This window comes from Herpailurus yagouaroundi, unplaced genomic scaffold (genome assembly GCF_014898765.1).
Source record: "Herpailurus yagouaroundi ecotype Mexico unplaced genomic scaffold, PumYag 569, whole genome shotgun sequence".
NCBI lineage: Eukaryota > Metazoa > Chordata > Mammalia > Carnivora > Felidae > Herpailurus > Herpailurus yagouaroundi.
In genome coordinates, this window is record NW_024412786.1 from 3,751,107 (window position 1) to 3,763,697 (window position 12,591).

Consider the following 12,591-nt stretch of genomic DNA (forward strand, 5'->3'; position numbering starts at 1 on the left):
CTTTGGGCTCCTCGGTTTTGTCCATTCCTTTCCAGAGCTGTCCCCACAGGCCTATGAGCAATGATCCAGCCCACCCTTCCCCTGGATTCTTGTCTCTAAGGACTGTTCCCAGAATCCCTCTGCCCTCTTCTTTCCTAAGTAGCAAGTTCCAAAGGGAAGAGAAACAATGACCACAGTGTGTACACAGCCCCACCCGGGACAGTGTGCCTATGACCGCTGAGAGGTGGTCCTCTTACCATTACAGGTGCTCTGCAGAGCCCTAGGGAGGCCACGGCGTTCCTGGTACTGGAATACCCAAATCTGGGCCCTCTACCCGCCGCCTGTTTATAATTGACATTCTAGGTTAAGCCTCTGTCAATGACTCTCTAGAACTGTCCCCTCCCTACAGCTCAGAGGAGAGAGCCAATCTCTGGCCCAGGAGTTGACCTTGAACAGCCTGTTTGAGGGAAGGGAGAAAACAAAACCAGGTCAGGGGTGAGCTGGGAGAGGGCAGTCAAAACCACTGCCTACAGATTAGCGGAAGGATTAAAGGGCAGTGGTGTTTGGCTTCTACAAAGGAAAGAAGGCCAGGGATAGGAGAGTCAGCCAGATGAGAGAGCTTCGGGCCTAAGAAAAGGAGCAGAGAAGGGTGCCTGGGTGGTTCAATCAGTTAAGCATCTGACTCCGCCTCAGGTCGTGATTTCATGGTTTGTGAGTTCAAGCCCCGCATTGGGCTATCTGCTGTCTGTGGCGCAGAGCCTGCTTCGGATCCTCTGTCCCCTTCTCTCTCTGCCCCCCGCCCCCTGCTCTTCTGTCCCCTTCTCTCTGCCTCTCCCCACCCCCCATGTTCTATCTCTCTCAAAAATAAACACTAAAAAAAAAAAAAAAAAAGAAAGAAAAGGAAAAGAAAAGAAAAAAAAAGAAAGAAAGGAAAGGAGCAGAGGATCTGACAGGAGAAGAAAAAATGAGGAGTTTGAGGTCTTCTTCCTCTTGCTGAGACCTAAGTCTCAAGTTGCCCCCCTGGGATCTGGAGACACCCTGGTCCTTTCTCCTCTGGGGCCAGGAGACAGGATTCCTCACAAGGGCACATGTTACCTAGCGGCTCTTATGGGCTCTTGGCCTGGTCTGACTTCATTAGCAAGGTTTTTAAATGCTTGAACATACTATTAAACCCACTCAGATCGATGCATTTAACACAGTGTTATCCTCACGACCTCTCCAGTCCTGAATAGGGATACAGCTCCTACCCCCGGATGCCACCCCATTCCACCAAAACAAAAACCAGCCCAGGCTGAGCTCAGACAAGAGTTCTTGCAGGAAGCACAGTCAATAATGCACACCTCTATCTTTGCTTAGCTCCCTGAACCCGAGGTTAATAAGTCAGAGAGGCCTTCTCTGCTTCTGAGTTCTTGCTCTCTGCCAGGGCGGGGGGGGGGGGGGGCACATCCAGAGAAGGAGGAGGGATAATCCAGGGATGGTCCTGCTAATGAAATGTGGGTGCACCTGCTCTGGGCAGAGGTTCTAAGTCAGGCAGAAGTCTGAATGTCAGGAGTCTCTGGGAGACCTACGAGTTAAATGCAAACTCATTGTGGGAGGGAACCTGCTCACTCCTCTGGGATCCAGGACCTCACCCTGTACAGGTACTCTGTTCCCACCTTGTGCCCATCTTTCTCCAGAGCCCACAACAAGCAGCGTTCTGCTTCCAAGGAGGGGTGTTAACCACTAATAAACCCTGACAAAGGCAGGCAGCTGCAGATCCCGGAAGAGGAGGCCAGTGACACTCCGGAGGGGCCCTGCCCAGGAACAGTAAGAGTAGAGGGCCGGTTGGAATGCCGAGGCGAGAAACCGGCAGAGGCTCCCTGCGTACAGCACTCTGGCTTCCGAGCAGAGACAGGCCTCATCCTTCCCCGGCATCGGGACCGGCACCCAGTGCCGCTTCCCCGGCTGGAGGCGGAGCAGTGCCACGACTCCCACATCCACCGTGACACTGCCGTCTGGCCGATAAACTGCTGAGAGGATTAGCCGAAGGCAAGAGTTGGCATCAGGCTGGCACACAGGTCTCAGCCTCATCCAGGGGCAGGGCCAGCAGTGAGACTGGTCTGAAGAACATTTCTACAGCATGAGATCATAGTCCAGTGTTTCACATACCTGACTTCAATCTCCTTAGACCACGGAGAAGACAGGACAGGGACATTTATCCCCATCGACAGAGGGGAACTGAGACCTTCTCAATACAAGTGCAGAAACAGGTCCGAGAAGGACCGGACAGTCCAAGGCTACAGGCACAGACTGTAGGCAAAGGCACAGACTCTGGGCAAGTACCCCTGGACATGAAGTGACCAAAATCAGGAAAGATGGGAATCCCTTCGCCAATGCTCTGGATATGCTGGCAACACGGGTTCAGAGATGGGTGGTCCTTGCTGCTCGCAAGGATAACCAGGCACAAGACAAGAACAGGGCTTCACGGTGAGAAGGACCTGGGTTTGGGTCTTAGCTCTGCTGTGTGACCCTGGGTGAGTCCCTTAACCTCCAAGTCTCAATTCTGTCATTTGTAAAATGGGCATCAACAACGCATACCTTGCAGGGCTGTTTGAGAAGGCTCAATGGATCAGATTATGAATAGCCACTTTCTACTTCCAACTGTTCCCAATTTTTCTCACACAAGTAGAACCTTCTTCATGAGAGAGGTGGGCAGACAGAAAGGAGAAACATATCCTAACATTCTACTGTTTCTCCAACTTGTGTTAATCTTCCAGCATCAAAGAACTCAAGAAGGACGAGGGTTAAGGGGAAAGGCTGGTGGTTGAAGAGGCTCCGTTAGATGGCTGGGTACGTACCCACCTCTCCCTGTAATCTTCTCCCAGACACCCGCTGGCATCACAGAGGTGCTATGAAATCTGTACCTTTCTTCCCATAGCACCCAGGTCTCGGACGAGATCCAGGAAGTAAGTCACCTAGCTTTGAGTGGGAATAGTCCCAGGAGCAGAGTCCTGCATTCTGAGAGGAACTGAGAAGACCTGGCCCATCTAGGGTCAGAGGACACTGGGGAAAACTTCCAGTGGCACTGATGCCACTCCCCACGGGACACTTCTCCAGCTGCCTCTGCTCATGCTTCATTTCTAGCACATGCAGATCAGGCAGAACAGTAACCCTCACAGGTGTTCCTGCTCCTCCAGATAGAAGCTGCTTGAGACGCGGCCCATGTCTTACTCAGCTCTGCCTGCGGTGAGCATTTCACAGGACCAAAAATATCACCACCGGCAGCAATGGTGGCACCGTGTTTTCTGTTGAGCCCAGCGCAGCCTGCCTAGACGTCTCTACCAGCAGTGGGGACACAGAACACCTGAGGGACTGAGGAGTGGTCCTTGCCCTCAAGGCATTCAGGGCCAGGGAAGACACTAGACATGTAAAGAAGTGAAATGAATTGCTCAGCACGGTGACTACAGTAAATTGCATTGTATATGTGAAAGTTGCTAAGAGAGTAGATCTTGAAAGTTCTCATCACAAGAAAAACAAATATGTAACTATGGATATTAACTAGACTTACTGTGATCACTTCACAATACATACAAACATTGAATCATTACCCTGTACCCTTGAAAGTAGTATGTCAATTATCCCTCAGTAAAGAAAAGTAAGTGAAGTATGGCGGGTGCTGTCATATAGAAATAAGTAGGGAGGGTGAGGGCCTAAGAAGCAGGTGTCAGGTCTAAGCTAGGGGTAAGTGAAGGGGGAATGGAGTACCCAGAAGGGCATCACAGAAGGTAGCCTGAAAGATGAGGAGAGGGACAGGTGGTCTGGAGGGAAAGGAGGAAGGGCAAGCATCCAGGAAGAGGGAGCCATGTGACAGGGACACCACCTGGCTTTGCGTGTTCACAAGCCATGCACAGCCTGGCGTGGCTGGGGCGGCAGGTGCCAGAACAAGGCTGGAGGGAAGACGAGCTCACTGCATCACAGCGAAACATAATCATCTGTGCCACAGCTTTCAATCTAAGCAGAACATCCAGCATCAAAAACTGCAGCAATTAACTTCCTATACGATTGTAAAACACTGCCAAGGCCACCAGTTACTATTATTTCATAGTTTGGGTGTTTTGTTTTGTTTTGTTTTGTTTTGTTTTGTTTTGTTTTGTTTTAGAAGAACAGAAGTGGGGGGTAAGGAGTCAGGGTCTGACTCAGTTAACCAATGGCAAAGATATTCACTGCTGTTCTGGTTCATGGGTCACTCAGATGTGGAAGCAACAGTGTAGACCCTGGGTGTGACAGACCAGATTCAGCAACTCCAAGATGGAACTACCTCTGTCTGTGCTCTGCTCTGTGGGTGGAGACGGGGCAGACAAGAGGCAGATCTTGCATCTGTCCCACCCACCAGGGCAGCTGGACCCCTCTAATGGCCTTGGTCCCCCATTCTTCTATATCACCCCAAATCCAGCCCCAGAGGCATTAAGGTTCTACCACTTCTATGAAGCAAAGCAGGAAGGTAGAATGTCTTTCCTTCATTCAAAAGCGCGTAAGGAATGTCCACTGGGTAATGAAAATGATGCTAGGTGCTCTGAAGAAACAGAGGGAGAGAGTCACCCCCAGAAAGAAGCAGCAAGCCACTCGTTTTGATAGCAGCTCCAGGCCAATGAGCAAATGCTTCTGGACTGATCCAATTCAACCCTGGTGTTAATGAGCTTCACGATTTCTAAGACAGCCCCATTCCCTTCGTCCTCCCCACAACTCCCTCTTTCAGTACCACAGCTGGAGCTTTGGGAACGGTGTTCAATGTATAACTCACTCTTTGACTTGGGAGTTTACATGACCCTTTGAACTTTCCTCTCCCGGTCTATAAAATGCAGAGTGATCTGAGTCATCTTGTAGAGCTTCTCTGAGAACTTAACTAGGTCACGTATTTTGGAAATACCTAGAAGAGTCTGGCACATTAGAGCTGCCCACAAAAGTAACCCCAATGGTCAGCCCTTGTGATAGCAGCCCTAATCCTTCTCTCTTCCCCTCACACTCTGGGGCTCAATATAAAAGGTAGAAACACAAACGCAACTGGAGGGGGTAGGGGGCAGGAACAGTGTCAGTGCCGTACAGGATGATGCCTGGAAAGGGAACTGGACCGTGTATCAGAAAAATCCTGGTCCTACCTCTGCTACCACTGATCAGTGCTGTGCCAAGAGGCAAGTCACCGTGCACTCCAGGCTGCAGTTTCTTCAACTACTAGGCCAGAGACAGTAAGACCAGTCCTTCTTCACAAGAACAGTGTGAACAAAAAATAAACAAGAAATCTCTACTGCAGTGCACTGTGCTACCAAAGCACCAGGCCCTATGGAGACTTGGTCTAGTTGAGGAGAGAGTTGGCAGGAGGGTTAAACGACAAAGTTAAGTCAATGTATATAGTAAGACAAGCATCAAAACGAATAAAACAGTGAGGAACAAATATAACAAAAGAAGTGCAAGACTGGTACACTGAAAACTACAAAATATCACTGAAAAAATGTGAAGACCTAAACAACAACAACAAAACGCCTCATGTTCATGGATCAGAGACTTAACACTGCTAAGATGGAATACTCCCCAAACTGACTCAGTGCAAGCCCTGTCAAAACCTGCAGCTTACTTTAGTTGCAGAAATTGACAAGGTGATTCTAAAATACATACAGAATGCAAAGGAAGCAGAACAGCCAAAAGAATCTTGAAAAAGAACACAGTTGGAGGATTCACACTTGCCAATTCCAAAACGTAATACAAAGCTACAGTAAACAAGATAGTGTGGGACTGGGATAGGGGACACATAGATGAATGGAATAGATTTAAGAGCCCATAAGACCCTCATATTTACAGTCAACTGATCTTCAGCAGGGTACAAAACTCAACAAATGGTGCTGTAACACTGGATATTCATAAGCAAAAGAATGAAGTCAGACCCCTACCTCACACCATTTATAGACACAAAATGGATCAGACTTAAACGTAAGGGCTAAAACTATAAAACTGTTAGAATAAAATATAAATCTCTGTGGCCTTGGTTTCTTAGCTACAACAGAATAAGTACAAGCAACCAAAGAAAACAGAAATAAACTGGCTCCATCAAAATAAAAAACTTTTGTGCTCCCAAAGACACTAAGAAGGAGAAACGACAACCCCATAGAGTGGGAGAAAATTTTTCCAAATCACATAATCTTATCAGGGTCTACTATCCAGAATATTCATTAAAAAAAAAAAAATTTACAACTCAAAAATACAAACAACTTCACAAAAATGGGCAGAAGATTTGAACAGACATTTCTCCAAAGAAGACATACAAATGACCAATAAGTACATGAAAAAATGCTCCACATCATTAGTCATTAGGGAAATGCAAATCAAAACCACAATGAGATACTACTTCCTACCCACTATGGCGGCTATAATCAACAAGACAGACAATAACAAGTATTGGTGATGATACAGAGAAATCAGGACCCTCATACACTGCTGGTGGGAACAGAAAATGGTGCAGCCACCTTGGAAAACCGTGGAGTTCCTCAAATGATTAAACACAGAGTTACCGCATGACCCAGCTACTAGATACATACACAAGAAAAATGAAAAGACACGTCTACACAAAACATATATACAAATAAGCACAATGGCATTGTTCATAATAACCAAAAAGTGGAAACAACCCAAATGTCCAACTGGTGAATGGATAAACAAAATGTGGTATATCCATCCTTACAATGGAATATTATTTAGCCAAAGAAAAAATGAAGTACTATTACTTGTGACAAAGTGAGTGAATCTTGAAAACATCCAAATTTTAAAAAGCCGGAGACAAAAGGCCACATATTATATGATTCCATTTATATGAAATGTCTAGAAGAGGCAAACCCCCAGAGACAGAAGGTAGATTAGTGGTTGCCAGGGGCTGGGGGTCACAGAATGACTTCTGATGGGCACAGGGTTTCCTTCTGGTGTGATGAATACGTTCTGGAACAGTGGTGTTGGTTACACAATACTCAGTATACTAAAACCACTGAGGCACGCACTTTAAAAGGGTGAATTTTACGGACTTCAAGGTGTACTACAAAGCTGTAATCATCAAGACAGTATGGTACTGGCACAAAAACACACTCAGATCCATGTAAGAGAATAGAGAACCCAGAAATGGGCCCACAAACGTATGGCCAAATAATCTTTGACAAAGCGGAAAAGAATATCCAATGGAATGAAAATAAATACAGTCTCTTCAGCAAATGGTGCTGGGAAAACTGGACAGCGACATGCAGAAAAATGAACCTGGACCACTTTCTTAAACCATACACAAAAATAAACTCAAAACAGATGAAAACCTCAATGTGAGATGGAAGCCATCAAAATCCTCGAGGAGAAAGCAGGCAAAAACCTCTTTGATCTTGCCTGCAGCAACTTCTTATCCCACACGTCTCCGGAGGCAACGGAAACAAAAGCAACAATGAACTACTGGGACCTCATCAAAATAAAAAGCTTCTGCACAGCGAAGGAAACAATCAGCGAAACTAAAAGGCAACCGACGGAATGGGAGAAGATATTTATTTGCAAACGACATATCAGATAAAGGGTTAGTATCCAAAATCTATAAAGAACTTATCAAACTCAACACCCAAAAAAACAAATAATCCAGAGAAGAAATGGGCAAAAGACATGAATAGACACTTCTCCAAAGAAGACATCCAGATGGCCGACCGACACATGAAAATATGCTCAACATCACTCATCATCAGGGAAATACAAATCAAAACCACAATGAGATACCACCTCACACCTGTCAGAATGGCTAACATTAACAACTCAAGCAACAACAGATGTTGGCAAGGATGCGGAGAGAGAGGATCTCTTTTGCACTGCTGATGGAAATGCAAGCTGGTGCAGCCACTCTGGAAAACAGTATGGAGGTTCCTCAACAAATTAAAAATAGAACTAACCTATGACCCAGCAATTGCACTATTAGGTATTTATCCAAGGGATACAGGTATGCTGTTTTGGAAGGGGCACATGCACCCCAATGTTTATAGCAGCACTATCGAATAGCCAAAGTATGGAAAGAGCCCAAATGTCCATCGACGGATGAATGGATAAAGAAGATGTGGTATATATATATATGTATACAATGGAGTATTACTCGGCAGTCAAAAAGAATGAAATCTTGCCATTTGCAACTACATGGATGGAACTGGAGGGTATTATGCTAAGCAAAATTAGTCAGAGAAAGACAAATATCACATGACTTCACTCATATGAGGAATTTAAGATACAAAACAGATGAACATAAGGGAAGGGAAGCAAAAATAATATAGGGCACCTGGGTGGCTTAGTCAGTTGAGCATCCAACTTCGGCTCAGGTCATGATCTCATAGTTCGTGGGTTCGAGCCCTGCGTCGAGCTCTGTGCTGACAGCTCAGAGCCTGGAGTCTGCTTTGAATTCTGTGTCTCCCTCTCTCTCTGCCCCTCTCCCACTAGTGCTCTGTCTCTCTCTTTTTCTCTCTCTCTCTCAAAAATAAATAAATGTTAAAAAAATTTTTTTTAAAAAGTAATATAAAAACAGGGAGGGGGACGAAATAGAAGAGACTCTTAAATATAGAGAACAAACAGAGGGTTGCTGGAGGGGTTGTGAGAGGGGAGATGGGCTAAATGGGTAAGGGGCATTAAGGAATCTAGTCCTGAAATCATTGCTGCACCATATGCTAACAAACTTGGATGTAAATTTAAAAATAAATTATAAATAAATAAATAAATATAAAAGGGTGAATTTTATAGTATGTGAACTGTATCTCAAGTAAAGCTATTATAAAAATGCATTTTTAAAATTAATGCACGTTAAACCTTCTTAAGAAGTTAAAATCCGTGGACAAACAAAAATTTTGTGTTTGCTTCTTAACCACTAATCAGTAGTCTACATACTCCATGACCTCAGAGAGTCTTCTAGGAAGGAGTGGAGAGCTTTTTGTAAGCAAAGCAAATTCAGTGCTGGGTTACTGTGGAATGTGGTACCCTCACTTACATTTATTAATCTGTTTTAAAATAATAATAATAAATACCTTATAGGCTAACAAATATTTTTCATACAACTATATTTTTAAAAACACTGGGAATGGGGCACCTGGGTGGCTCAGTCGGTTAAGCGTCCGACTTTGGCTCAGGTCACGATCTCACGGTATGTGGGTTCGAGCCCCGCGTCGGGCTCTGTGCTGACTGCTCAGAGCCTGGAGCCTGTTTCAGATTCTGTGTCTCCCTCTCTCACTGACCCTCCCCCGTTCATGCTCTGTCTCTCTCTGTCTCAAAAATAAATAAACATTAAAAAAAAAATTTTTTTTTAAACAAAAAAACACTGGGAAGAGTGGTATTGTTTTACATTTTTTTTTAATCTCTTTAATGTCCAGCTTAATCAAAGATGCTGAATTTTCAGGGTGCCCGAGTGGCTCAGTCGGTTGAGCATCTATCTGACTCTTGGTTTCCGCTCAGGTCATGATCCCAGTGTCGTGGGATCAAGCCCCACATCGGGCTCCACACTGAGTGGGGAGCCTGCTTGAGATTCTCTCCCTCTGCCCCTCTCCCCCACTTGTATGTGTGTATGCTCTCTCTTCTTCTCTAAAAATAAATAAACATTCTTAAATAAAAATAAAAAATAAAAAACAAAGATCCTGGATTCTCCTATCTGTGCTTCTACATTCAATCTGTTGTGATAAGTCATGCTTATGAAGAAAATCTGGACAACTCGCCCAGGCATGTATTTAGCAAAAGGGAGGAATATTTTAATAACAGCCTTTCCAGACAATTGTGGATACTCCTGTTTGATTCTACACCAAAACTTGACCAACAGTAGTTAATGATAACATGAAACAGGAAACCCTATGAACTTTAATGTACTCTGTTAGGTTTAAATCCACTAGCCCATCTTCAAATATAAATGGGCCTTTTACCCAACATGATTTTGTTGCACACTAGTCATTTAGAAAATACTGGTTCACTGACTTATGCTGATCTTCAAGATGTGGACACATTTTATGATAAAATGTCAAGATACCACAAGTGTAATATTACCACCAAGATCATCAGAAAAGTCTAGGTACTGAAAAAAGCTGCCAAGCTCATGACGTTGGATATAAGCTTTCCAAAATTCCAATTGTGGCTCGACAGTTCTAATTTTGCCATTGGTAATAAATGCTATTAGTTGTTTTCTCTGAAGCAACAGGTTCACTAGCACCATTTTTCAAGAAAAAGTCTGTCAAATACCCAAGTCTGAATAACCACAACAGCCAGTTGTGCTCTCAAGTAAAAACAGCATTCCCTGGAAAAAGTGGCTAGTTCAGCTCGCAACCCAAAGAACCCCACAAGGGCTTGTCCTCAAGCCAACAACTGTAGTCCAGCCTGCAGAGCGCCTTCCCAGCTTATCACACAGAATATTAAGGACGCGTACACGCGCAGAGAAGAGTTAATGAAATGGCTCTCTTTCCGTAACCATCCTGAAGTGATCTCTGAAAATGGTTTGCTACTCACTTGACCCAGAAAATTCCGCAAAAATCATACAAATTGAGTGTTCAAATCTTCCTGTTCACTTTAAGAACACACATGAGGGGTGCCTGGGTGATTCAGTCGGTGAAGCATCCGACTTCAGCTCGGGTCATGATCTCACAGTTTGTGAGTTCGAGCCCCGCGTCAGGCTCTTTGCTGACAGCTTGGAGCTGGAGCCTGCTTCGATTGTGTGTCTCCCTCTCTCTCTGCCCCTCCCCAGCTCTCTCTCAAAAATAAACAAACATTTAAAAAAAAAAAAAAAAGAACACACATGAAATTGCCTAGGCCATCAAGGGTATGCATACCCAAATAGCCACCAAGTATCTGAAAAATGTCACTTTGCAGAAGCAAGGTGTGTCATGAGGTGACTCCGCAATGGGTGGGGTTGGTAGGTGTGCCCAGGCCAAACAGTGGGGCTGGACACAGGATCGGTGGCCCAAAAAGAGTGCTGAATTTTTACTGTACATGCTTAAAAATGCAGAGGGTAATGCTGAACTTGAGAGTTTAGATGTAGATTCTCTGGTCATCGAGCACATCCAGGTGAACGAGGTCCTCAGGATGCCGCATAGAACTTTCAGGGCTCACGGTTGGATTAACCCACACAATGAGCTCTCCCTGCCACACTGAGATGATCCCCACGGAAAAAGAACAGATTGTTCCTAAACCAGAAGAGGAGGTTACACAGAAGAAAAAGATATCCCAGGGGAGTTAATGAAATGAGCCATCTTTACTGAGCCTCCTCAAGGCCACTCAGTGAAGCCGCCTCTATGCAACAGCAAGCATAAGGAGGCTAAGGGCTCTGTGCCCCCCGCACCCCCCGCCCGGGCAGTCTGCTGCGGCTGCCCTGACTCCTGCAAAGGCACCAGTTTTGCCCACCTTGGCTTTTGCACCATCGGTGCAAATGTCAACGCAGTGGAAAAGACAAGTCATCTCCTGGTATTATTGTGAAAATCATTCTGACTCAGGGACCCCCTTGAAATGGTCTTGGGGACCCCACTTGAAGAGACACTTGTCTACGAGGCCACTTCCTACAGACTGGGAGAAGGGAAACCAACTTTAAAACAACCTTCTTCGCCTCGTGACCTAAGAAGAGGCAAAGAGGTGAGCAGAGAACGAGACAGGATTCCTGTTCTGAGTCAGAGCAGGAGAGCTGACTCAGCGCCCTTTCACTGACAGCCTGAAAGGGCCTGGGAGTTTGAGCGGGAAAGACTGCTCGCCTCGGATTTCAAAATCTTACAAAGGAGCTCCTTCCCTGTTTGCTCTCCGCCCCCACACCACCCTTCCATTCCTTTGACCCCAACACAAAAGAGGCACCTTCAATTCTTAGGACTCTCCCCCCTCCTCCCCCGTTTCCACACCAAAGAGGGCAAAGTGGCCAACGTGTGCAGTTGGAGGAGAACAAGGAGGCAAACAGAGAGGAGAGCAGCAAATCCCATCCCCCGCCTTTGCCAGGCGGCCCCCAGCCTGGGCTCACCCGGCGTTCCCACCACATTCCCTTCCTGCGAATTCAGAGCAGGCCTAGATTCCTGCCAACTAGCTCCTCAGTTCAATGTGAACACACAGGTCTCCCGGCCTTCCCTGCTGCCACAGCCAGGGTCTCCTGGTAGGGAAGGCCCCTTCTCTCAGCATCTCGGTTCTTACTCCCACCCACAGAGACGAACACAGACCCCCAGGCTCACAGCCCCAACCTTCCACGATATTCAGTAGAACATGAAGTGAGAGTGGGATCGGATTTCTCATCCTAGACGTGACTGCTGCAACAGCAGCAGCAGAAAAGCCATGGGCCTGGGGAGTTCCAACTCGGAAAACAAAGTGCCATTCAGGCCCTGGGGACAAACAATAGGCCCTTATCCTCTTCTGTGGTCTAGGCCAAGAGCTGCAAAGCAGAGCTGGCTGGGCCCAATGACTAGCCCTTGGGCAGGACCACACCTAGGATGTGTGGGCCCCAGGCAAATATTTGGGGGGTATCTCCTCCTCCACAAAAAAAAACCTGAGTCACTCACACTTTGCGTTATCAGCACCATCGTGGCTGCGCAATCTCACGTGATCCTACAAAAGAAATACTGTGGCCACCAGTGGGAGCTGCCCTTC

General features: G+C 46.1%; 1 protein-coding gene and 1 pseudogene across 5 annotated transcripts in view; one reads left to right on the forward strand and one right to left on the reverse strand.

Annotated features, from left to right (window-relative positions):
* Positions 1-12,591, reverse strand: part of PC (pyruvate carboxylase) — a 102,149-nt gene that overhangs the window by 48,600 nt on the left and 40,958 nt on the right. The window contains exon 1 of one of the 5 annotated variants that reach the window (XM_040465991.1): positions 10,996-11,107. The exons of 3 other annotated variants lie outside the window; for them this stretch is intronic. Coding sequence is in view for 1 of the 2 variants with exons in the window: in XM_040465987.1 (XP_040321921.1) it covers positions 237-239 (3 nt within the window). In the remaining variant the exon portion in view is untranslated. Of the gene's footprint in view, positions 1-236; positions 351-10,995; positions 11,108-12,591 lie in introns of those variants that run through there. One more of the 5 variants, XM_040465987.1, reaches the window with a different exon arrangement.
* LOC121023841 (60S ribosomal protein L17-like) lies at positions 10,798-11,281 on the forward strand (annotated as a pseudogene).